Here is a 27793-nt window from a genome sequence, read left to right as displayed (position 1 = left end):
ATTAAACTTGTTTTAAGAAATGCAACTTTCAAAAAGGTAAAACGATAGTAAAAAGAACTATAAAAATGAAAAATAACTTATAGAAATTTCAATGAAAATGTCTGAAAATATAATTTATATAATAAACGGTGTACCTTTAAAAAAATATATATGCATACAAAAAATAACACAATTTAAAAAGTTTAACATATGTTAAATTATGTATACAGAATAAATACATGTTTATATTATTATGAAATGCACATGAGAATTATGGGGAAAGTTCATGCATATTACAATATAAATAAGTGCAAAAATACAAAAAGTACAGAATTGTGTATGTTTCTAAAATAAATGAAAGTAAAACATAAAACTTACCTGGCAAAAACAGTGTTCTATTCTTGAATTTTCACTTAATATCCTAGAATGTTGAGCCAATCATGTTGTTAACAATTTACCACTGAAATATAAAAACTACTTTGACCAATAAAACTGCAAGCAACACAGAAATTAACAAATTATATAAAACATTAATTTTATCTAATTAAAATTAACCACACCGAACCAAGTGATTAACTTACAAACAATAAAACAAACAATGCAACTAACACAAAATTCATTGTATATAATTGTAAATATAACATTTAAAAATATATTTTCATAACATTATATTTTTAACAACATTATTAGAAAATAAAACAGAAATGAATGAGTAAATTAACATCTTCCAAAAAATTTAACAAATATAAACTTTAGTACATTAAAAAGATAATACAATTATTACAATGATAAGTAATACTTTAAGTGTAAAATTAACATCTAATACTAGCTTAGGGCTTCATTACGAGTTTGGTGGTGTGGCGCTGGGTCTGCTCCTCTGCCACATCGCCAAAAGCTGTGGTCAGGCTGCCTTCCAGACAGTAATTTATTTATGTTCCCAAAGCAGTGTCCTGAATACGGGCACCGCAATAAGAGCGCCAAAAAGAGTTCCTGCACGGCATGATTAGAAGAATATATTATTGTGAAGCAATTTTGTTGTTGTCAATATTTATCCTCATATTAGACACAATGTAAATAATAACAATTTTGCACACAGAAATGATCAATTTGTAAACATTAGATTTACATGGTATTATTAACAATGTAGTAATAACAAGGAAGTATGTATTTCTAATTACATTAGTGAACATTTGAGTGGTGATGCATTATTTTTCTTGACACATCCACATGTACCTACATGTTCTGTCATCTTACTCAGAAAAAATGACGCAGTACGATGCACATCATCATCACGCAATGCAGAAATGACACAAAGGACATGGTTGTGTAGTGCACGGCTTCACAAAAAACTTTCACTTTCTCTTTGTGAAGCTAGCCAGGTGGCTGTGTTTTTGAGAGGTGCTATTGTTTGAGGTGTCTTTAAGGTATTTGTTTGTGATTATTTAAATGAATAGTTTCTCTAGATTTATTCGGTTTTGTGTATATTTTGTTCGTTTGTTTTTTATGTAGTTTTCCTGTAAGTAAATATTGTTTGTCATAGAACTGTGCAGTTGTGGTAATAGTAAGTAGTGTTTGTTGGGGAAGTTTAGGGGATTAGTTATTCAGATAGTTTGGTTAGTTAGGACATTAGAGAGAGATAGAGAGACAGAGATAGGTGCATGGGTCTGGCTTGTGCTGCACTACCTACCTTGTATGCTTGCTGATAGTAGACGAGTGAGCCTGGGCTACCCGCTGTAAGAGAGGAAATTTATGTGGGAGAAAACAAGAAAGTTCATGGCAGTGTTGTCACACATAGGCCACGATTCACAGTGGTAAACTTAGTCTTTAAGCCAAAGTTTAGACCTGAAGTCTAACTTTAAACCTGAAGCCTAAGTTTAAAACTAAAATCTGTAGTTACACCTGAAGTCTTCAGGGCTTATTTACAAGATGCCTGCACTGCCAGAGCGTCTTTCTCGCTCCAGTGACGCAGGCCACTTGTAGATAAACTGCCCCAGATTTACAAAATCATGTATACCTGGGGCAGCGCTAAAACCTTACGCCTTCCCAGAACAGGCGTAACAAGGAGAAATGTTTACATTTCTCCTAGTTTTTTCCTCATTCAATGTGTGCTGCCGAATGCAGCAGACATAGAAAGAGGAGATGCCTCTCTGGATTGTTTTTGTAAGGAGGGTGCCTCTTTCTGAACAAAATTATTTCTGCCAACAACACAGACCCCCTTGCCCCATGGTGTAAGGGTGTCTGCGCTGGTGTGAGGCACCTAAGGGTGCACCAGTGCTGGCTAAATAGATAGGAATGCACCATATCTCATTGATACGGTGCATTTCTGCCCATTCAAATTGATGTAGGTCAGCGAAGCAAAAAAAGGCTTGCATCGCTGCCTATGCCACATATTTGTAAATGAGGCCCTATGTTTAGACCTGAAGCCTAACTTTAAGCCTGAAGTCTAACTTTAGACCTGGAGCCTAAACTTAATCTTCAGGTCAAAACTTAGACTGCAAGTCTAAGCTTAGGGCTTGATTCAAAAAGGTAAACTTGAACCTGAAGTCGAAGTTTAGACCTGATGTCTAAGTTTAGACCGAAAGTTTAAATTTAGATATGAGTTCTAAGTTTAGACCTGAAGTTTAACTCTAGACCTAAAGTCTAACTTTAGACCTAAACTCATACTTTAGAACTAATGTCTATTTTTAGACCAGAGGTTCCCAAACATTTTCAACCCACGGCTCCCTAGACCAATTGGCTGTTGGCTGTGGCTTCCCATTACATTACATTTTTTGGGCTAAGGGGTAGTAAATATTGCCTCACCAGTACTTCCATTTTAAACGCTGTAAATAATTGAGATGAAGGAACAGAAAATAGTGCGTGCAATGCAGGGATATGTCTGCTCTCTCTTTTCACCATATTTGTGTGCACTCTGGCCATGCAGTGACTGCATTGGTGTGCTGTTCATGCGGGCTGAGCCTGGAGCAGGACGCATCCAGCAAAAACCAGCCTTGAATTTGGCACCTGAACTAAAAAAAAATCCCTCTCCATAGGCTTCATTGCCTTCAAGAGAACAAGTAAACTATTTATTGCTGTTAATACACTGCAGATGGTGATATCACACAATACTTGGCAGATTTTAAATGATACTGCAAAGACTAGACCACCAAATATTGCGTATTGTTAGAAACAACTGGCGCTTAGAGGCCTGCAGGTGATTAGGCGCGCTATAAAATCCCATTAACAATAACAATAACAATAACTTGTGACAATTCAAAACACAAAATAAGAGGTATGCATTTAAGGCGGATTTCGTAAAAAAGAATGTAACTGTATTTGATCACACTCTGTATTCCTTGTTAGAAATACTAAAATACAGAATCTGGCAGCTTCACCCGCATTTCACTACAAACCAGCTGCTTTAATTGAATCAGCCTACCAATTAACAGTGTGTATACATTTACATTGTACATTTCTAGCCAAAGGGTGCACAGAAGTGCACAACAGGGAGCAGAGGCAAATGACGGCTGTCTGCACAGCCTAGGGAAGGGAGTCTTCTGATGCCCATGGAAGCAGTTGAGGGGTGACCATTTTGATTGGCAGTTCCTTTACGAGGCCGATGGTGCTCTATATCATTTCCCTGGACTGCATAAATGATAGGGCAAGCATGATCTCTGGAGAAATGTCAAAGTTTGTGTATGCAGACGGAGGTGGCTTGTTTCTGTTCCACGTCTTCATTCTTGTGGGTCCTCTGCATGGCTTCATAACTCCTCTGCAAACAGGACAGAGACCCACCAAGCGGTGTAAGAGAAAGAAATTCTGCTGTCCTACTTTTGGGGAGTACGGGGGGCGAGGATCTGAGAAGGGCAGTGGAGGGAAGGATGGTGTGTGCTCTCACTGACTGAATATTCTTCTCCTTACGTCTAATCAGTGTGGGTACTTGTTCCTATGTTGAGAGGGTATAGAAAACATTAAAGAAAAGCTGTAGTTGCAATGTATGATTCCAGGGGGATCTTCCTTATTTGGAAGTGTTGCCCTCTCACACCCATGTGGGTGTCATTCTTCATCATCAGGCGTTTTGCTCCTCGTGGGGCCGGCAATGTAATGCCCCATGGGCCAGGCGGGAGGGATCTTTGTTGGATATCTTTTCACCTATCAGTCGTGACGGTGCGTGCTGGTGTGTAGGGTATAATGTGTAAAGTTGAGAGTGTGATCTTAAAATTACCTAAAGGAGATCAAATTATATTCAGAGACCCTTCGGTAAGGTTAAAAACTAAGATGTGGTAGTGTGCGCAAGGTTATCATACGCCACTACTCAGTGAGTGTGTTGTAGTGAACTTTTGTGGTTTCACTTATTCAATTGCTCCAATAATGTGGAAAGGCTGCAATGTTATAAGAGCCTTGTTTGATGACCCAATGTTAAGCCTGCCTGTTTTATGCCAAATTACCACAGGGTTAATAATAAGTGTAGTTAGTGAATTTTTGGTTCACCCTGACACTTACTGTAATTATTATTTGAGGTAATTCCTCTCAGCTAATACTCAAATCTCCTACACATAACTGTGTACTACTATAACATTATTTTACCTTTGGTACATACATATACACGCACTCATAATTTGAAGGTCAGATAATGCAATTATTTTAATATTATCTACTATGGGAAATAAATTAAGTTCCTGTCTCTATTATTTTCCATGGCAGTGTGTTGGAGAGTACCTATGAGGGGCTATGTGTGGTGCTAGACACTCCACAGGTGAGTGTGAAATGTACTACTGTTTCGTGACTTTTAGGACAGTAGAAGTGTAGTTTGTGAATAGCAATGAACCTGCTCTTTTGTGGGTGTATGTTTGGATTCGCATGTCTCTCTTTTAATCCCTACATTTTTCTCAGTATCTCTTTATTTACTTTATTTGGGCCAGATTACGAGTTTGGCGCTGTGGGAGCGGACTACCAAGCTGCCACTCTGCTCCCACACCGGCAAGCAGGACTGCTCGGTGCCCTCCAGATTATGAGGATTATGAGTTTCCCCGGTGGTCTGGCAGGTGGTTCTTTTCTTGTTCCCACGGCCATGCCTTTCAAAAAGGCACTGCAATAGAAGCGCCAAAGCAAGTTCCTGCACAGCATAGACTATGAAGTACATGCAGTGCAGTAATTTGGGGTGCATACACGCAGGGGGGCACACCATGTGCCACCTGCATACAGCCCCAGTCCTTGAAGCACCAGGGGCCCCTGTAGGAACCACTTTGTTTCCTCACACCACCCTTTCCATGGCTGGCTCATCGCCATGGGTAAGGTCGCAGTGAGGAAACTTTAAATATGCTTGGCAGCGCTCCAGCAGCACCACCAAGCATATTGCAGCCTCAGACCACTTCGCCACGGTCCGACTGCAGTTATTAGCAATATGGCGGTCGGACCACTGGTGCAGCGGTCCCCAACCGCCAATGCACCTCCACCACGAGTTTGGTGATCCAATGGACTGCCAACACTTTAATTACATTCTGCAGCACACATAAAGAGATGTATATGTCTCTCATGATTGTGTGCAAGAAAGTGTCTCTTCCTGCATAGAAACAATCCTGCATGCAATGGAGGCACCCTTGCAACATTGTGCAAGGGTGCCTGTGTTGGCGCTAGGCTGCCAAAAGGGTACCAGCACAGAGGAAAAGGCAGGAATGAACCATATTGCCTTGAATACGGTGCGTTCCTGCCCTTTCCCTGGCACGCAGAGCAGCAAGGTGACATTTTCATAAATAGGCCCCCCATTGTTTTACATACAGTTTTAAACAGTTTTTCCTTAATACAAGTCAATAGAAACATGAGCAGGTAATTGAAACTGTTTCTTTGAGCACAGCTATGTTATGAGCAGATGGAAGGATCTTCTTGCAAGAAAGAATTTGAAAAATCCTTTAAGACTAGAGAATATTATATAAACAAGTACATAAATCATGATTCGTGGTAGAAATGGTCAAAACAAAGCAACTCTAACTACACATTGCTGCAAATATGCAATTTTATAACACTGAAAAAATGGCTTCTGGGCTTCAGACTGCGAGAAACTTTTCAGGCATAATACAACTACTATGTTAATACAAAACCAATATTGAAATTAGGTCATGTGGCATACCAGTATATGTTAATGTAGTGGTTCTTAACCTTTTGACGTCTGTGGACTCCCATTGAATTACTAAGGGAATCTAAGGGCAACCACTGAATCATTCCTTGAATCCAGGGACAAAGACATAAGCAATTTCTACTATGTAAATTTCAAAACAATGCACGAAAATAAAAAAATAAGTACAGAGCAAACAGGTACACAAATGGAGAAATATTTGGTTTCAATCACAAAGATATATAGAAAAACAAAAAGTTTAACAAGAAAGCTGGAGCTTGAGAAGGTCGGAGCTTTTTTAAGTGTCCTTTTAAGTTCTAAAAGATGAGGCGATATGCTACATAATGGCAAAACACTTTGAGCCACATTACGAGTTTGACAGTGCAGGAGCAGGCCACCATGCTGCTGCCCCTCCCCAACACTGCTAATCAGGGCTGTTGGCCACCCACCAGATGACGAGTTTCCTCGTAGTCTGGTGAGCGGTCGTTTGGCATTCCCACGGTGGTACCTTTCCAAAAGGTATCGCAATGGGAACTTCAAATCCCATTCCTGCACAACATGGACTGTAAAGTCCATGCCATGCAGGAAAGGGGGTGCATGCAGAAAGGGGGCCATACCATGTGCCACACTGATGCATCCCATGGGCTTGAGGAAAGCGGCGCCCTTTGTTTCCTCACCACCACCCTTTCAAATGCAGTCTTACCACCGCGGTTAGGGTCGCAGTAAGGGAACTGGTAATGTGCTTGGCGGTGCTGCAGCAGCACGGAAAACCATATTGCGGCTTCCAAACCACCACACCAGCACCAGGGATCACAGATCCCTGGAAACTGCGGCGGTCCCATGGTGGTCTGACTTTCATACTCGTAATACTGCATCCAGACTCCTGGTGCAGCGGTCCCCGACCACCACAGCACCTCCACCGCAAGTTTGGCCATCCAATAGACCGCCAAACCCGTAATTAGGCTCTTTGTTTTTTTTTGCTTTTAAAGCATGCTGTCTTTTTGGTGGCACTTCAATTGAGGCTACCCTTCAACCATGTATGTATGTATGTGTGTTCTTATATAGCGCTCGACTTACCCTAGGGCATCTCGGCGCTTGCATTGGGAACCCGTCCTGGCTTTTCCCTGTGAGATAACCCGTACTGGGCATCCCCAAGGTGAAAGCCAGGCATCCTGCCGCGGGGGGGCCGTAGTGGAGATTAAGCAAGCTTAATGCCCGGAGTTGCAGAGTGTGAACCCGTGATTAGAGTGGGCACCGAAGCGAGAATTATCGAGTCCGTGGACAATTGGGCTCAAGACCCTGCCGCGTCGGGAATTGAACCCTGGTCCCGGGTCTGACCTCTGCTTCAGGGTATACCTCCTGTAACCAGTGAGCCACACTTCTCCATGCTATACTGTGTTTCTGTACTTGTCCTGCTTCAACGACTACAGTTCATTTCCTTATGTACACTTTGTCAATCTGTTAATATTTAATTTTCACAGTAGTCCTGCTTCCCTGAGAAGGTGTTGTGAACTCCTGGTGGGGTGCAGATCACAGGCTGAGCACCACTTCTTTAAGGCATACAATACCATTGACATGCACATTATAAGGCACCGATAGCAATACATGGACAAATTTGATTTGGTTTTATCAGCAGTTATTCAGACATTTTACTAATTTCCCAAAAAGATTCTGTCCAACTGTCCTGTTCCACAAAGAGAATTAAGCGGGCACATGTCTTTTGCAAGTAAGGCGCCTAGTACGCTGATGAGGAGCTTTAAACAGAAAAAAGAGAGCTTCACAGTTTTCATCTTTTTTGTCTAATGAAAAATTTCAACATGTTTATGTATCATAATCAAAATAACTATATTACCCACTACTGGCTTTGAATAATGCATGAGATATTGTAGCATACTACAAACTATAAAATATAGCTGCACAGTCCCTTGGTCAAATTTTATATTCTCATTCTACAGTAAGATGGTGACTGTGATGAGAAGAATGTTCAGCTCTTTGACCAAATCTCATGGAATTCGTCAACAGCCATCACTAATGATCCATTGTTGCACACAGAGGTTGTACAGCAGTGCCGTGGACTGGAACACTATCCATGCTGGCAAGGTGGCTGTCATGACTGCTTCCACTGATGGGTAAATCACTTTTACATTGTTGTATTTCAAATTCTCTGTTTGCTGGTGGATTTTGATTGGCTGTGGAACTGGTCATCATAGTTTTGTGCATTCTGGTTTTTGTTCTACAGCAGTTGTCCTTGCTTTATATAAGCTAGCGGCATATTTACAAAAAAATGTTGGAGCGCTGTACTATGACAAATTTGGCAAATCCGCGCTCCAACATTTTGCAAACACAGGGAAGTGCCATTGACACAAGAATACACAGGGGCTAAAAAAGCTGCACCTAAATACACAATAACGGCAATTTGCTTTTTATATAGCACACACAGAAAGAGCAAATATTGAGAAATTAATAGTTTCTCCTCGTATCGCCACACTAAAACCCAGTATTCCCTGGCATTCGTTTTTGGCTCTGCCTCAGCCTTGTAAATCTGGGGCAGCATCAAAAAGCAATGGGTGCTGTGGTGGAATGTCCTTTGCAACACACATTGCACGCCTCTTTGCCACAGTGGACTGTAGCAGAAAGTGGCATATTTACAAGGTGGCATTAAGCTACGTTAAGTGGCTTAGAATCACATTGTAAATATGGGAAATGCTACGCCACCGGAGTGTAAAAAGTGACACTCCAGTGACGAATGGGGCATGTAAACATGCCCCCTATTTTTGTTGCCCCAAGTACCTTATTCAGGTGCAAGATAGTTCCATATCTCTGCTGCTACATTCAGTGCAGTTTAGGTCAATGAGCACTGCACTGACAAGGTTTAGTGAATATTGCTTGGATGAGAAAGTGCAGAAGTAAAGCACACAAGGAGAAATAGTTACACATCTATAAGCTCTGAAAGGCTGGTGGGACAGGCGGACAGTCACATCTTAGGTTGACCCTACCTCTTCCTAACCCTACCAGATTTTCAGTCACCAATTAGCTAGGCGTGGGCGGAAAATCCGTTCCGCTCGCGGATTTTGCGGATTTTCGGGAAATCCGCAATCCGCGAGATTTGCGAATTTCCCGCAAAATCCGCAAATCCGCGAGCAGCGGATTTTGCTCGCACTGCTCGCACTGTTCGCGTGAGTTCGCGCCCCGCGAATAAGTGCAAAATTGCAGAAATACGATCTTAGCAAAACTGAAAGTAACTACTTACCAGGTTCAAAAGTTCAGGCTCATCATTAGTAGCCATTTCCTGGAGTGCTTCCTGAGGGGCCCCTCCAGAGTTCAGTTGCCAGTTGAAACTATTATGTGACCCTGCTCTGAACCTCAGAATAGTTACACATATGCCACAAAGGTCCTGAATTACAGCTAAGGGAGACAAGCAGGAGCCAGGCTGGAAGTTAAAATCCATTAATCAGCCCCTAATTCATTATTGTCAGTTGGGGCAGGGCAGGTGTTGTAACTAATTTTGCAACAATGAAAGCACTTAGCAAGTGCAAAAGATCACTAATCAGGGCGCACTAAGGAAGCAGGTGCCAGCTAAAAAAATATTCTGTGACACATGAATCAGCCCCAAATTAATTCAGGTCACTTGAGGCAGGGAAGGTGTGCTTTGCTTTGCCGAAAATAATGTACACTGGACAACCAGAGGGTGTGGTGATGAAACAGAGGGTGGCATGGGTGGGCCAGAGGGTGGCATGAGTAGTCAGAGAGTGGCAGTGGTGACAGAGAGTGGCAGTGATGAAGAAGAGTGTCCCAAACAGGCTGGACACGTAGAAACAACAAGTTCGCGAAACTTGCGACCCGACAGGTAAGTTCGCAATTTGCGAAAGTGTACAAAACCCTCGCGAACTGGCAGAAACACGGGCGAACACAAAAAAAAAATCCGCAAATTCGCGGGAATTCGCGGATTTTGCGGATTGCGAATCCGCAAATCCGCAAAATTCGCGAACGCGAGATCCGCAAAATTCGCTCATGCTTACAATTAGCTCCTCATTTGGACAGTTAGCATAACAATGAATACAACCGGTGAAGTGCTGTTTGACCTTGACATTTTCTGAGCCACTACCAGTAGATTTCCTAGGCCTCAAAAGGAAACTGCAACTCTCTTCAAAGAAGTAGAAAACTCAAGGGTGTCTCTTACCTCTCCACTGAATTCTGCTCCTATCAATCAATCTCTTTCATCTGCAAGTGATGTTGTGGAGCCCCTTCCAAAACTTTGAAATCAGTACACAAAACATATTGGTTTTCTATCATAAAAATTGTATTTATAAGAATTGTTAAAACTAATAATAAATAAACAAATGAATACATTGAAATAGGGTGTATGAATGAATGAATTATTTATTGAATTAATTAACTTGGCATTTGTAAAGTCCAATACCACCTGGAGAGGCCTCTTTACGCTAACAACACCAAAACAAAAGAAAGAAATCTGTCCCTCCATGAAACAAAAGCTTAAGAATGAGCGAACAGCCATTTTATAGCATACTTTAGAGCAAGAGGAAGATTGTTACATGCCTTTGCCCCCAGAACAGATATAGATCGACTCTTCCTAGGTAGTAGCCTGAAGTTCGGGATAGCTAGAAAATTATTACAGGCAGATCTCAACGTTCTCATGGCAGACAGGGAACAAAACAATCAGAGAGGAATTTGAGACCAGTTTAATAATAGGCCCTGTACCAAAAAGTTACAACTTTAAAAATAATCCATTTACAAACTGGTAACCAATGGAACTCTTGCAAACCCTCTGTGATGGAGCATTGACGAGAGAGTTGAAGTACCAGCCCCAATGCAGCCTTTTGTACCCCATGTTGCTTCTAGACCAGATTAGGCAGACCCAAGAGAAGACTATTGCAATAGTCAAGCCTTGTGTAGAAAATCAACAACCTTTTTCAGGTACTTTATTACAGAAAAACATACCCCTGACATGGTATTTACATAAGGTTAAAAGACAAATCATTATCAAACTACACTACAAAGTTTCTCTATCCCAACCCTCTGGCCATTGAACTGGATGCACTGGACTGCACGCAGGACCAGTCACAGAAGGTACATGATTGGTCCTCGTTGGCAACCCTGGACCTTTCTCAACCATCCTGGTGCCCGACCTCTGTCATATACTCTTCTAACCAGTATATTTGTACTGCACAGTATTAGGGACATACTGGGCCACACATATAGGTCATTCTGCCTTGTGCGGCCTGGTGTAATACACCAATTGGGGCATGTGGCCCTAGCACTGGGGAGCCCACTTGCCACGAGAGAGAGGAGGTACAACCTTTATCCAGAAGCCAGACACTCACATAGATGCTATCGGGTCTGCTTGTGCCCACCTTTTGTGCGGACGATTCAGTGGTGAGGCGGGTCCTGCACTGTGACTGTTTAATTCATCTACAGCCGGGAGATACCCTCGACCTCGTGATGGCACACAATTTTGAGTGGAGTTTCATTGTAATATCTTTGTATGGAGGATGTGCAGGAACTATCTGGGCCCGGAGAGCATGTGCAGATCGTCCCGCCCACCTCAACCTATACATCGAGGGGTAGATTCACAAGGACCATGTGCCGCTGGTGCATTAAGTTGCGTGATGCACCAGTGGCGCAGCCTTCTGAGTGATAATTACAAGCACAGGTGTAGTCCCCCTGCTTGACTTTACCTGTGCTTGTAAATATCGCCCCTTTTCACGCAGCACTTTGTGTGTTACGGGCGTGACACGGGTGTTGCTGTCAGAATGCTATAGCACCCTAGGGGTTGCGTAGCGAGGTGCTACACGGAGAACTTTTTCATTTCTTCTCGTTTTATTCTTCTTTCAATGCATGCTGCATTCTACAGCACACATTGGAAGAGGAAATCACCTCAATTGATTTTTTTATTTTTTATTTATTTAGTGTTTTCTATAGCGCGAACATGACCCTGCAAGGGGTATCAGAGCGCTTTACAGCAGTATTTCAACATTAGAACCATTTAGAACCATAAATTGCAAATCACAAACTCTTTACAACAGTACACTTCAGGGAAGCGTATAAACATATATAACGATCAACAATTGAGTTAGTATCAAAGAGCATTAAATCACACCACCACATGTGCTACATATATACCCGCTCATGTGTGGGAAGTGAGAGGGTGGCGGATGACTGCAAGCAAACATGGAAAGCTTGTTTCCATTGGTACTGCTGCAAGGTCTTATTGTAGAACTTTTCTCATATAGAACGATTTTGCTTCTTTTTTTAATGCTGCGATGGATGGAATTCTTCTAATGCTAGGGGGGAGTGTGTTCCAAATTCTGGTGCTGCCCCAGAGAACGCTCGGTCATAAGTTATTTTCTTGCGTAAACGAGCTGGTTTCAGAAGTAGGCCGTCTTTGCTCCTGGTGCTTCGGTTTCCTCTTAAGAGGCATACCCTATGCACACACTTAATAGGTATAAGAAGGTCACGATGTGGCCCTGGACAATTTGACAGTTAATTGCAGAGGAACAACAGTAATGTATACAATATTAAGTAATTAGTGTGAAAGAATGAACATATATAGGCAGAAAAGGTCTTGATGTCTTGATTTAATTTGTCATAGCTTGAAAACAACCAGCCGACACGTGTTTCATCGCATCTCGCGAATCTTCAGGGCTCTGAATGGTTGTGTGTAGACCAAGAGGTCGCTCTTCCGGTGATACTTCCGACCCGGAGGGGCCCAAGACCAATATTAAATTCAAAGGTCAGGTTGGGTAAATTGACTGACAAGCGTAATGCGCTTTTATGGGTCACCCGGGAGATGGTATTAAGATCTGAAAATATTTAGATCGTTCCGTATCCAAGTTTTCTTATGCGAGGGCTGAAAGAGGTCGCTCTATCACCTCGTGCAAGTGGCCGTCTGCAGACGTCTGGTTCGCTTCGTATCTCCCGGGTGTCTGTGTTCGTAGTGCGGTTTCCTCTTGACAGCATGATTTTCTGTGCAAGGTAAACTGGCATTTTATGATCAGGGCAATTGCCATTACAATGGACAAGAGTTTTTACCTCCATTAATTGGAGAATGCAATGCTAAAATCCATACCCTTTGGTGTAACACTTGCACAGTTTTTCTTCGAACAAGTGAATGGAAGCAAGAGCATGAGACAGAATTGAAACTTGTACATAGGCATTAATGATCAGGTGACAAGATCATCTTGTGGGAAGAAAGGGAGAAGATCTTGGTGAACTGATACAGTTAAAACCAGCAAAATCTGAGTCTGCTATTTTGTAAAGTTCGCGCTTCGCTGTGCCAAACTCAGAATGTGGCTACACTTTGCTAGCCTAGTTCAGCAAACATTTGCAGTGTACTGCACCGGATAATATGACAGAGATTTGTTAAAAAGTCTGTAAGTGTGCTGTAATATTAAGACTTTAGTCATCTTATAGCAGGTACTGAAAGGAGATATCAATTGATTAGTAAAATGGGACTGTGCACATCAAGGTAAACATTGGAACTGGAGTTGTCATAGTACACATATGTAAGTATTAAGACACATATGCAAGTGAATTCACTTTCTCAGAAGTTGTGTCTTGTAAAGCAGAGCCATATTTCACATTCCATTTATGGATTCATTCTGTTACAATTGCATGGGAAATAGTAGAGTTGTTGTGCATGGAAGTGGTCATTTCAGTTGAGATTTTACCACCCTGCTGTTAGAAAATGAATTGTTGGTGGAGGAGGGTGTGAGCCCTTCTCAAGCAACAGCAACAATCCTTGTCAGTGGCGCCCACAAAAGTCTCAAAATTAGCCTGTGCTTAACCCTCTGGTAGTTTGGCACAGAAGCTGTCATGCTTCACTTAGAGGCAATGTGAAAAGTATTTATGTAGCACTCGAAAAGTAATAAAATCCATAACACAACACAAGGAAAATGCCATGCTAATTTAGATGAATACAGTACATTTGAATACATTATTTGACACTAAAAAGACAAAAATCCAATCAGTTGAACCAGAGTTATGAATTTTTAAAGTTTAAGTCAAAAAATAGCACCTAAAATAGCAAAGAGCCAGCCAACTAGCCCTTGGATTCCCTCTGGAAGACTTTGGTTCAAGCAGGAAAGCAGGTCTCCAACATCAAGATAGTCCTCTGAAGGCACAGGGCAGACTCTGTGCAGCAGGCATGACCCTTGGTGTAGCAGGGTAGTCCTCTAAAGTACACAGAGGTTTAAAATCCAACGTTACCATTAAAGAGGATTTCATATTACAATTCCTCAGACACAAGTCATCACTTAATAAATGTATTAAGGTAACCCAACGTTATCCTCTGGGAGAGGTAGGGCCTCGCAGTAGTGAAAAAATCATTTGGGATTTTTGACTACCGAGACGTGTAAAACGAAAAAGCACATACTCAACCTTTTAAATACAATGCACCCTGTCAAATGGGCTGTCTAGGGCCTACAGTAGTGTGACTTTTTGTAATGAAAAGGAAGACTTATTCCCCGCAAAAGGGTTATTTTTGTCAAGTGGAACTGGCAGTTTAACACTGCACAGAGTCTGCAGTGGCAGGCCTAAGGCATGTTTAAGGGGCTACTTAACTGGGTGACACAATAAGTGCTGCAGACCCATTAGTAGCATTTAATGTACCAGCACTGTTGATATGGTATACCACTTTACTAGGGACTTATAAGTAAATTAAATATGGCAATATATATTTTTTTTTAATGTTCTTATATAGCGCTCGAATCACCGGGGAGGTATCTCTGCGCTTGCCTTGGGAACCCGTCCTGGCTTTTCCCTGTGAGATAGCCCCTACAGGGCATCCCCAAGGTGAAAGCCAGGCATCCCGTCGCGGGGGCCGTTGTGGAGATTAAGCAAGCTTAATGCCCAGAGTTGCAGAGTGTGAACCCATGATTAGGTCAGGCACCGAAGCGAGAATTATCGAGTCAGTGGACATTTGAGCTCAAGACCCTGCCGCGTCGGGAATTGAACCCTGGTCCCGGGTCTGACCTCTGCTTCAGGGTCTGCCTGCTCTAACCAGTGAGCCACATAATGTGTAAGCATATGAGGTTTTAGGGAATATGCACAATTACCTTTGGTTAGCAGTGTTAAAGTGCACATAGTTCTAAGGTTAACAAAAACAAATCAGTACACAGAAGGGGTGAAGGCAGAAGGCAAAAAGTGTGGAGGAAGACCACTTTAAGGCTGACAGGTCTAATACCCACTATTTCTGTACAACTTGTTATTGCCCCTGAACTTTGAAGATACAATTGTTGACTGGGTTGCAACTGTAGGCTCCGTCCAACCCATACTATGCTGCTGATGGTTTTAGTAGGTGCTCTGGGTTTGGCCACCACACCCCATTGACTTACATGGATGTTTGCATTCCCATGTGTATTATAATTGTCTTTTGATGTTTTCTTCACAAATGCTTAACTCTTGTTGTCCATAACTAATTGTTACAATTTTAGTGTTGTGTTGCACTTAACATTTCTCTTTTATGTATTCTTTTTATGAATACTTCTGTTTCTTTATTTGATATTTAAAACTTTAAAGTTGTCATGGACTGCATGGCAACTTTTTCTCTGAGAAAAGTCTATTGCTTTAGTTCTAGCAGCCAGGCAGTTGCCTGTAACTCATCATTGAAATGAGCCCTTTACTCCTTAAAATCAGGGTTAGTTAACTTTTCTCCAGCTCATCTCTTGTTCTTCCTCCTATTGGAAGCTACCAGCTATTCAGAAGGGCGTAGGGTTGAAGGGTTATTCATACATTTGGCCTAACAACTTTCTGAGGTCATCTCACAGTTAACATCTTCTTGTGTGTTTCTCACTTCTCCACACATAAATTCAGTAAGGAAATTAGCATAGACACAAAGTGACCAAGAGGTCAAGTCCATTTCCACATGCCAAAAGTCTGGGAATAGAAACACCAAGCCAAAACTCTGCCTGCAGGGGAGAAAACTGGGAGAAGTACATCCGTTGGTTTGCGCCACACTCACATTCCCACAAGGCATACAATGGATATACATTCTCTTAAATGTGTACATTGATGACACATACACATTACCATGACAATACCATAGACATTATTCATATCACAAAGATTGCCAACACCTTCTTCTATAAAGAAGCTACAGGAAAGGCTAGCAGAGAAGAGCTTCACTGACTAATTCTGCTCTACTATTAACGGTTTGTTTACCTGTTGTTCTCTTGCAGGATTGGGTTAGCTGTGGCCAGCCGACTGGCACAACAGGGGGCCCACGTGGTCCTGAGTAGCCGGAAGCAGGAGAACGTGGACAAAGCAATCAAACAGCTCAAGTCAGAGAACCTGTCCGTGTCAGGGACTGTCTGCAGTGTCACAAACAAAGACCACAGGAAGAACCTTGTGGACTTTGTGAGTAGAAACTACAAAAACTTAGTAGAACCAAAGAGAGACCATGAATAGTTCCTTCTTTTACAGACAGGAGAAATTCAGAGTTCTTGGCCAGGTCCTCTGCATACATGATTTCTTTAAGCTCGAGTGCAGAATACCATTAAAATAGTTTTTAGTTTCTCTGTACTTTATAAATTTGAAAATGAAATCAACTGATTTTAAATGCAAGGATGCAATCCCTCTAGGTGCCAACACAGGTAAAGAAACTATATATGTGTATCATAATGTGTCCTTAAAAGGTGATGATTTATTTGCATGTTGTGTAAGATCACCTGATTTAAAAAATCTTTAGCAGAAAAGAAACATTACCAGCTTCTTGGCAGTACCACTTGAAATGAGGACTGAAAGTGGAAGGATGGATAATTTATAATTGTTCCACCTGACACTGTTGGTGGTGTATCCCCCCAAACTGTTTGCCTTCACCTCTCCTGTCTTTTCCTGAGTTATTTTCTGTTGGCATTAGGGCTCTGTGTGCCTTACCACTGCTACCCAGTACTAAAGTGCCTGAGCACTCGCCTTTAAATCTGCTGAAATTGGCCTAGGCCTACTTGTCAGATTTAATTTACCTACAAGTCCCTAGTATACGGTAATGCATGGGCCTGTAAATTAAATGCTACTAGTGGGTCTCATTGTGCCACCCAATGAAGTAGCACTTTAGAACATGTCTCTGGCCTGCCTTCCTGTAGCCTGTAGGGCAGTTTTGAACTGCCATTTTGACATTGCAAAATAAACCTTTTGCCAGGTCTAAATTTTCCTTCTTAATACATATAAGTCACTGTTAATGTCGGCCCTAAAGTCTCATAGGGCACCTGCAGTATATTCAGTAAGTAGGGCATGTGGGTTTGAGTTTTGCAGGTTCTGGTAGTGAAAAACACCTGAAGTAATTTTTACTCCTGTAAGGTCTATCTCTCCCATTGACTAACACTGGGTTAAATTATTACAATTGTTAACTGCCAATGTATGATTGGGAGGAGGTAGAGATGTAATTTTTAGAGTCAGTGTAATTGTAATTTAAAGTCCTCTTTAATGGCAAAGTTCCATTTAAAGTCAAAATTCTAAAAATGACACTTTTAGAAATTTTGCATTTTCCTGTCGTAACACTGTGAATGGCTCTGCTGTTGGGGCTTCTATATTCTTTCCAGACAGTGACACAATGATATCTATGTGGGGCTAGATGGACCATCCTACCAGGATGGCTGGAGTGGAGCTATGCTCTGCCCCACTTACCCTACAAAGGGCCTGTCTCTAGCAAACTCATAGGACCCTGAGTCCAGCCTTCTTGGAGTCTATGGAGGTGGAGGGAAGAACTTTCCAGAACCAGATGTGGTGGTAAGATAGTGTGTTCCTTCATACACAAAGTCTGACACCAGATGTAAATATTGGACCCTCAGAACATCTCTTCAGTACACTCCTGGACCTGTTGAAGACTACTGAAGGACTGCCCTGCCAAAAGAAGACTGCTCTACTCCTACCAGAGGAATGCCCTGCTTCTTGAAGGACTGCCTTGGTACTTGAAGGAGAACTGGTTCATCTCTTTGAATCAAGAGCCACCAGAAGTAACTCCAAGGGCTAGTTGGATGGCCTCTTGTGTGAGCTACAGGAACATAAAAAACTAATGAGGCCCTGAATCCTGCTGCTGGCCTCTGCTGGAGTGAGTTCTAACCGTCCAGGTTGAACCCTCAAGTCCTTGACCCTTAGTAGTAGGATGGGTGATATTCCTGCAAAGCTGAGACTTAAAAAAATGTTCCACAAAAATGTACTATAAACTGGCTGATGACCGGGACCTACCTACCAGCCAATATGCCCAAGGTGCATCACTATTCAGCCTGATTGTATAGTAGTTTGAGATACCTTCTTCTCTAAAGCCGCATATCCTGTTCACCTGGACCTCCCCGCAACTTCATCTAGCAGCTGTCAGACATCAACAACACCTCCTCAAACACAGCTGTCTGCCTTGCCTCACTGAACTCTACCTTCTCAGGTTCTTTTCTTCAGCATTTTTTCTAAGTCAGAAGGTAATCAGAGAACATGCCCCATACCATCCCTTGTACCCAACCCACGTTCCATAGAGATTGGGCTTAACTTTAAACCTTGCCACGGTATCTCGCCACCAGATAAACACAGTTGGTGCTTTGATCTCTTAGGCACTAGGCGTCTAATTTACAAGCTCCTTGCACTGTTGATGCATCACTTTTTAAGATGCTACCGTGACACAGAGTGCAGACCAAATCTACGAAGCCACACAAAACCACTTTGGATGGCTTTTCATGACCTCATAGATATGGTGTAAGGCAATGCAGAGCAAGTCACTTTAGTGCCTTACACTGCGTGAGGGAAGCATTCAATGGGCATTTTATTTATTTATTTATTTATTTATTTATTTATTTATTTATTTATAGATTTCACTTGTATCGCGCAACAGCTACCCAACAAAGGGTTTCCCGGCGCTTCTGATTCAGTGGTTTGTCTCTGAGAGTGTAATTTTCAGATGTTGAACAGCCAGGTGGGTGTTCCCACGCAACACCCATGGGTTTTGACACATTCCCATATTTACAAGAATATGTAAATCTGGGAATGCGTTACAAATTTACGCCTCCCCAGGGCAGGAGTAACAAGGAGAAATATGTTTATTTCTCCTCATTTTTTTAGTTTTCTATGTGTGCTGAATTCGGCAGCATACATCGAAAGAGGAAACTGCCTTCATGGATTGAATTTTGTGCAGGAAGGTGTCCCTTCCTGCACAAAACAATCTTGCCAACAATGCAGACACTGTTGCACTGTGCAGCAAGGATGCCTGTGTTAGAGCTAGGTACCATATTATGTGCAGGCGCTGGCTGAAAGGACCCAAACACACCAAATTTCCTAGATACGGTACATTCCTGCCCATTCAATTTGGTGTGGGGCAGAGTAGCAAAAAGACTAGTGGTGCTGCCCTATGCCAAAATATTTTAAATGAGGCCCTAGATTTCATTAAAAACTTTAACAATTCATAACTCCAGTTCTAATAATTGGATCTAATTAGTTTTAGTGTCAATTTATTTTTTAACATTTTCTCTATTTTTCTAAATCCTTGTGGCATTTTTCCTGTGTTGTGTTTTCACTTTATTACTGCTGGTGTGCTGCATAAATACTTTACACATTGCTTCTAAGTTAAGCCCTGTCTGCTTTTGTGCCAAGCAACCAGAGGGTTAAGCACAGGTTAATTTAGTGCTTTTGTGGTTCACTCTGAAATGGATTTTGGTGATTGCCTGATTGTTTCATCCTCGCCAAACAATAACTAAATTTCTTACAATAATGATTTATCAAACTGCATCAAATTACACCTGAGTCACAGAAATTGGAGATGGCACAACAGCCTAAAACACTGATAAAATAATTACTGGAAACCTTTACAAGGAAGCCCCTAAACAAATAGGGCTCACATTTGTCTTGGAGGCAAGGTAGATGCCTAAGGGTTATTCATCTGTCAAGTAAAAAGCTTAATAAGCATTGAAAATGTTAATAGGTCCCACTTAACATGTTGCATTTCGCTGTCTTATAGATACAAGTCTCTCTGTAGCGTACACTCACACATACATACAAGCAGTCCTACACTCAGACAACCTCATAGCTCACAGTAAATGCAATGGCAAACTTATTATCCTGTGTTTGAGTCACGTATTAAAATAGCACAATCTTGTTCCAACTAAAGGCTTCTCTATCTGAACGTTTAAGGACAAATCTGCTTGAACTGAAGAAACATGCCTAAATTTGTGCTAATTTTACCTTTGAAATCTGCAGCCAGCAAGTGGGATTCCAGAAATGTTACTGTTATTGAGGATATTGGGCTCCTGGAGAACCTCCTCACTGTCTTGAGCTTTATGCTGTGCTACATGCTCAGTGCTCTGTTTCATCACTGGGAATACAGGAGCCTGTCATTCTTCCACTTGAACTGCACAGCAAACGATGGTTATAATGTTCAGAGAGGCATAGTGTGCCCCTTCTCCCTCACCAGGAAACTATTTGGTTGCCTTCCTGAATACCATATTTGGCACCCCACTCATCACCACAACCATGTATGGGACTACAAGGCACCTGCCCCATCTGCTAGGAGGTTACAAGTGACAAAGCTGAAACAGAAGAGCAGACTACCTGCAAAACAGGTAGCCTGTGCCACTTTGAAACTCAGGATGCAGAGCATATGGTCTTGGAGCCGGCTATCAAGCCATAAAGTCATATCTAGCTTGCCCGAATGGTTCTAAACACCTGCCCCATCTAGGAAGTGATTCCATGTTCTACACGGGTGGGTCTATGTTGCTTTCTAGAGGTAGGCATTGGAGTTGGTGGCTGCTTGCATCCCTTCCACTGTCATCACCAGGGGGCACGTGTCTTACACCACAATATTGACAAATTGTTCGGCCCACTCATCTTCTTCCTTGACTCCAGTGCCTCGACATGAATTTGGCTGGTTTGTGGGCTCTTGTGCTGTACATGACTTCAAAGACATACATCTCTAGCTAGATGGCCCACCTCTCAATCCTCGGTGGAGGGTTTGGGGATGTGCCCGCTAAAGCAGGACTAGTGGTTTGTGATCTACGAAAACCTTAAAACATCGTCTAGCCAAATAGAGTTTGAATTGGTGGCAAATCCAGCGAACTGCCAGGGCCTCCCTTTCTATTTGTACACACCGGGACTCATTGTCTGAGAGTGCCCTGCAATGGGGACCCAGGTCTTGTGGCTCTTCTCCTGCAAAAGCAAGACTCCCAATCTAATGGAGCCACCATCTAACACTAGTTCTGTGTTACAGGTGGGCTCATAGTAGGCTACTGTGTCTCCTCAGTGTGCCTTTCAACCTCTTGAAAACAACCCCCACCTTGCCATGCTATTCCCACTTGGCATCTATCCTCGTGAGGGCGTACAGTTGCTCCAAAATGGTGGACAGGTTTGGAATAAATCACCCGTAGTAGCTAGCCATATTCAGGAAGCTTCAACCTCTGCTGTGTTCCTTGGCATTGGTGCTTCTGCTTTCTTTGAGCCACCTTGCGGGCCTTCATTTGAGAATATGCAAACAAAGAATCCTATGAATTGTTTGAAAAGGGAACATTGCTCCCAGTGGAGTGTGGCGCCGTTGCTCCACAAGGTGAGCTAGTGTTGTTCTAAGTCACCTGTGGTGTTCTTCCAAAATCCTGGAGTAGATCAAGAAATCATCGCTGATGTTAAGAACCGCCCATAGGCCTGCTAACACCTCCCTATGGGAGAGCTAGCTTTGCCACACTGGTAAATGACTTTGGACGTTTTTCAACTCCATGACATGTAAAACATTAAATATATATGTTCTACTTTTAAATACCATGCACCATGCCCTATGGGCATTTAAGGCCTTCCATAGGGTGACATATAAGTATTAAAATTGAAGGTTTAGACCTGTTAAAAGGGTTATTTTGACATGTCGAAATGGCAGGTTAAAAGTGTATATCCAGGTTGCAGTGCCAGCCTGGATACAGGTTTTTAGATTATTACTTTCGTGAATTCCACGGTGGGTGCTGCAGTTCACTGGTAGTATTTAACTTACAGGCCCTGGGTACATGTAGTACCATATACTAGGAAGGCACAAATAAATGTAATGTGCCAATCAGGTTTACATCAGTTGGGAGACCCCAAGCACTTTACCGCTGGTAAGCAGGGGTAAAGTGCACAGAGTCCTATGGCCAACAAAATTGGGTTCATTACAAGAAAGAGGATAGAAAGATAAATGTGGTGTGGCGCAAAAAGAGGAAGTTGAGAGACATATGTTAAAAAGAGAAAAATGAAGAGACAGTTGTAAACTCCCAGAGCTGACATAGTATCTCTGTAAGCCTTTAAGGCGAATGCAGGACCATTGTCTGAATTAGAAGAATTAACTGATCCTTTAGCTTTAATACACTTCAACCCCCACATGCATCAACCTATTTAGGAAGGGCGAACGGTGCGAATCAGTAAATTCGGCCGTTTGCACTACCTAAATAAGTTTTTGGGATGTATCATGCATTTTTGTGAAATTCGCTATTTTTAGCAATTTCCAAAAATGCGATTGCTTTTAAGGAATCGCAAATTTGCGATTCCTTAAAAGCAATGCATGATTGTTTTTCTAATTGCGAATTAGCAATTAGGAGGTGCAAATTACCACGAGGTTGAACCTCGTGGTAATTTGCGAAAAGTTTTGAAAATGCTCAAAAATGCTTTTTTTAAACTTTCATGTTTCAGACACACATGTCCTTAGGACATGTGTGTGTAAAACATGCACTTCAAATTACATTTCTGGGGTGCAGGGAGGGGGTCCTTTGGACCCCCCTCTGCACCCTTGCAATGCATTAACAAATTGCGATTTTCAAAAAGAAAATCGCAATTTGTTCAAGCCTTCCCATTGATCCCTATGGGCCTTTTGGCCCATAGGAATCAATGGGGATTGCGAATTCGCACTTTGGAATTCGCATAATATTTGCGATTCGGTAAAAATTGCGATTTTTACCGAATCGCAAATATTTTGCGAAAATATACATGCATCCCATTTTGCGAATTCCAAATTGCGATTCCCTATTTTTCACAATTTGTAATTCGCAAAAGGCCGGGATGATGCATGTGGCCGCAAGTCCTTTAGACCAATCAAGCATATCAGCGTTTGTTTGTGGCCCCAACCCACAATAATCTGAAGCCTGAATCAACAAAAAATAATATAAAACAACATTAGTCTATATCTGTGATTGGCCCTGACTTTATCATGGAATTATCACCTGCAAAACCGGGGTGACAAGAGCTTAGGGAGTCTGCACAGCAGATTCCTTAGAAAGCTATGATCTGCTTTTGCAGCTACAAGTCAACTGTGTATCCGGTCCCAGCAGTGAGCTGTGGAGGTGTGACAAGCACCAGCTGTGTAGAGCTGGTGCTAACATATTTGAGAGCTCAATATAATTGATGAAGATTATCATTTTTAAATTTGCAACAAAAATTCTGGCTTTCATTCGGTAAGGTAGTTATATTAAACAGCTTGTGGGAGTGAAGAGTACTTTCAGCTGTGAGTACATTCACTTAGAAATGGACGTTACGTGAACCTTCATTATAAACATTTTGCATTTAGCCTACATTCCTGAGAAAGAAAACCTACTGCTTGGGTTGTTTTGTCTAACATGCCTGTTTTCAGTTCATGTGAGATAATAGTGTGCATTTTTGTGCAAAGTTTTTCCGAAAGCGGGAGAGAAATCAACTTATTTTGAAATTCTAACTCACTTCACATTATATCACAATCAAGCTCGGAGGAATAAGGAATCATATTTTCTTAACATATTACATTTTTGTGAAGGGCACATTTCTGCCCGAAATGTGGTGTCAGTCAGCCCATTCTGGCTAGATCATTTGCAGCCAAATACATTATTTTTAAATGTGCAACTTTGCATTTTTGTAGCTGTGTGTGGTTATGAAGGTTACTATCCTGTACACCCTAGCCAGGTGTTTACTTTAGTGAATTCAACGGTGGGTGCTGCAGTTCACTGGTAGTATTTAACTTACAGACCCTGGGTACATGTAGTACCATATACTAGGAAGGCACAAATAAATGTAATGTGCCAATCTGGTTTATATCAGTTGGTAGACCCCAAGCACTTTACCGCTGGTAAGTAGGGGTAAAGTGCACAGAGTCCTATGGCCAAAAAAATCGGATTCATTGCAAGAAGGAACATTTCTGAGGGAATATCATGCAAAAAAAGCAATTTCCAACACCACCCAGCCACTTGACACCTAAAAAAGCTTGATCTAGATGTATCAAGATACCCTTTTGCGAATCTCAAATAGCGATTTTTAAGGAATCTCTATTTGAGAATTGCAAAATTGTATGTATGTAGAAATGTGGTAATTTTTTGCGATTTCTTAAAATTCCTTAATTGCGATTAGCAAATTGCTAATCACAATTAAGGAATAATTTCCCATTCATTTCTATGGGCCAGGAGGCCCATAGGAAGGAATGGTAAATTATTCTCAATTTGCGATTCGCAATTTGCTAATCGCAAATTGAGAATAATTTCAAGGGTGCAAGGGTGTCTTAAGGACACCCTGCTGCACCCCAGAAATTGACATGTGTGCACATATGGCGTACATACATGCCCTAAGGGCAAGTATGAGCGTCACATGCCACCTTTACAAATTGCAAAAAGTGCATTTGTAAAAGAAATCGCAAATTACCACCAACTACAAGTTGGTGGTAATTTGCGATTTCTTAAGGGAAAATTGCTAATTGGAAATGCTTGATGCATAGCATTTAAGGAATCGCAATTTGCGATTCCTTAAATGCTGACGCAAAGTTAAGGAATCACAAATTTTGCGATTCCTTAAGTTTGCGATGTGATTTTTTTATACATCGCATTTCCCGTTTTTTTGTCGCAAACGCTGCTATTTTGCAATTTGCAGTGTATGCGACAAAAAAAACACTTGATACATCTAGCCCTACATCATTTCTTTTTGACCTTGGATCTAGATTTACTTGCAACAATAACATTTTATGTGGAACTGAGCCAGCGTGTTACGCCCATTATAGGAAAAAAGGTGACTTGATAGATATTTAGTGCAGTAGTTCATAGTCCTGAAATAGGACATTTGCAAATAGCCCTTGAAATTATAGTTTTATTTGCCGGAGTATTGAAGCTACAAACCTCCCTTAGCTACTGGGGCTCGTGTAGCAACAGTGAAAATCATAGTGCTGCTCTGAGGATTTTCATTATTCTATCAGAGATTGAGATAAGATAGGGAGAAGGAAATGCAAAGAAAGGCATAGGAATACAGCACTGTAGAAGGTGAACTAGAGAGAGAGGTAATGTAAACAAGAGGTGAATAGGAGAATTAGAGAGAGAGTAAACACCTCAAGCAGTAGAGGCAGACAGGTAGAAACGATGAAAAAGAAAGAAGTGCAAGAGAGAGAGTGAGAGAGAGCATAATGAGAAGAGATATAGAAAAAATGGTCAGACAAAGAGGGTGGTAAGGAACAGAAAAGGTGAGAGAGAAGGGTGAAGCATAGAAAGATAAATGTGGTGTGAAGCAAAAAGAGGAAGTTGAGAGACATATGTTGGGGAGAGAAAGATGTAGAGACAGTTGTAAACTCCAAGAGCAGACATAGTATCTCTGTAAGCCATTAAGGTGAATGCAGGACCATTGTTTGAATAACAAGAATAAACTGATCCTTTAGCTTTAATACACTTCAAGTCCTTTATGACCACTCAAGCATATCAGCACTTGTTTGTGGCCCCAACCTACAAGAATTTGAAGCATGAATCAACAAAAACGAATTTAAAACAACATTAGTCTATATCTGTGATTGGTCCTGACTTTATCATGGAAAGTTCACCTGCAAAACGGGGGATGACAAGAGCTTAGGGAGTCTGCCCATCAGATTCCTTAGAAGGCTATGATCTGCTTTTGCAGCAAAGTTTTGCCACAGAGGGTCATATTACCAACAACTAGCTATAATTATCGCTATGTTGGTTTAGCGGCGATATTTTTATCGCCGAGCTGCGGCGATTTTTATCGCTTAGGAACCTTGCTATTATCAAGGTTTATCTCCTAAGCGATAAAAATCGGCCGAAATGCATGAATATCGCTGAAAAGTCAGCGATATTCATCCATTACCGAACTAATGGTTTACATGGCTAAGAACTGCTCAGGGGCAGGTGTTAGCTTTTGGAGATATTCGCGCTTAGCATCAAAATCAAGGGGTTTTTACGGTGGAACGCCCACTGCAACACCTATTGCCCACCTCTTTCACGCTAAGTTGTTAGTTCAATCTTTTCCGCTCTGTGATTTCCTTTAGAAATTCCCCAGCTTTAATTTCTGAGAAAAACACTTGAGTGGTGCCATCAAAAAGAACTTTTAATCTGGCTGGGTTCATCAAATAGACTTGTGCCCCTTGTTGTTGGAATGGAGATATTAGCTGGCGAAGTCACCATATCTGTTCTACGGTCTCATGGCAGAAGACCAGTTTTGCAAAAAAATTAACACCATTCACTTCTTTCTGGGAGTTAGGTCTAGCTTTGTCATAGACCAGCTGTCATAAAAGAAAGTTCCCAAAAAAGACCAGAAACACCCTGGGTTTCTCATTCATGCTGTTATCCCCCCAACTCAATTTGATGTTGAAGGGAAAATGATGGGCCCCTTGTATTTCCTGGTACCAGTTCCAGTTAGTATCTGTGGGGAAAGTGGCTTTTAACAATTTTACTATGAACCCACAGGGTTCTTCTCCTTCGACCCCCTAGGGGATCCCAAGCAGACGCAAATTATTCTGCCGTTGTCTGTTTTCCTGCTCTTCAAGTTTAGTCATCAGGTCCACCAGGCACGCCTCGTGTGCTCCCACTTTCTCTTTAGCCTTTGCGACTTCCACTTCAAGTGACTGTCTTTGCTTCCACCATGGCTACCCGATTGCCAATGTCCGTGCATACTTTATTTAATTTCCTTATACCGCTTTGTAATTTCTTAGCTGCTGTCTTGGCGGACAGAATGTCTGATCGGGCCTCTTCCTGGAACATTTTAATAGTGCTCAAGATTGATGTCAAAGAAGGCCCCTCCAGACGTTCCTCCTGAGCCCTTGAGGCCACCGGCTGAGATGCGCTAGAGATATTACCGGGAGTGAGCAAACTAGGGGTGTCAGAGTAATCCCACTTCAATTGTTTTCTCCATGATTGCCTTTTCCGAAGCAAAGTATTGGTAGCTTTGTTAGGACCAATTTCCACTTCACTATTCTAATTGAGCAGTCCTTCCTTGAGGATGACTCTTCATTGCCAGTGTCAGTTAGGGAACCATCTGACACAGAATAACAATTCTCACCAGTGAGATCAGGTGTCAGCGGGGTAAGAGATCAGCGTTAACCAGTGTTCGTGCCATCACTCTGTGTTCTCCCCTAGCTTCCTTGGGGGGAAGAACCGGTTATACTTTAGAACCATCCGTTTCACTAACCATAATATCCGCCTCCGGTAGATCGAGTAGGGAAGCAGAGCTTGCCAAGGCCCCCACATCAGCAGAACAAGCCACCCCCGGAGCGGTTTGCACGAGTTTACGATAGTCACCTTGAGCACCCTGATCACGTGTGCTAGTATTCTTATTAGTCTCTTCCGAAAATGTCATGCCTGCTCCTGTACTAGTACTAGTAGAAGTAGGCTTGATAACACTAAAATGTTTGCTTATGGAGGGAGACCCCCCGGTATTATCTGCCCCCATTTCTCTCATTGTGACAACTTTACCAACGTTTTTTTTTATAGCACCAGTGTCCCTTTTACCTTTAAACGGCGGTGGTGGTGGTGGCTCAGTTCTCTCTCTGTC

The 27793-nt window shown here is 41.9% G+C and overlaps 1 protein-coding gene across 2 annotated transcripts in view; it reads left to right on the top strand.

The window, feature by feature from the left end:
- LOC147684072 (dehydrogenase/reductase SDR family member 4-like) overlaps positions 1 to 27793 on the top strand; it is a 106170-nt gene that overhangs the window by 31027 nt on the left and 47350 nt on the right. Inside the window, exons 2-4 of one of the 2 annotated variants that reach the window (XM_086944427.1) lie at positions 4663 to 4714; positions 8026 to 8199; positions 16267 to 16444. In XM_086944427.1, coding sequence (XP_086800553.1) covers positions 8030 to 8199; positions 16267 to 16444 — 348 coding nt within the window. In that variant the 5' untranslated portion in view covers positions 4663 to 4714; positions 8026 to 8029. The remainder of the gene's footprint in view (positions 1 to 4662; positions 4715 to 8025; positions 8200 to 16266; positions 16445 to 27793) is intronic. The other variant, XM_086944425.1, reaches the window with a different exon arrangement.

The sequence above is a fragment of the Lissotriton vulgaris genome, chromosome 11, assembly GCF_964263255.1.
Source record: "Lissotriton vulgaris chromosome 11, aLisVul1.2, whole genome shotgun sequence".
NCBI lineage: Eukaryota > Metazoa > Chordata > Amphibia > Caudata > Salamandridae > Lissotriton > Lissotriton vulgaris.
The sequence above is the reverse complement of the archived record's forward strand: the minus strand, read 5'-3'. Positions and strand labels throughout refer to the sequence as shown.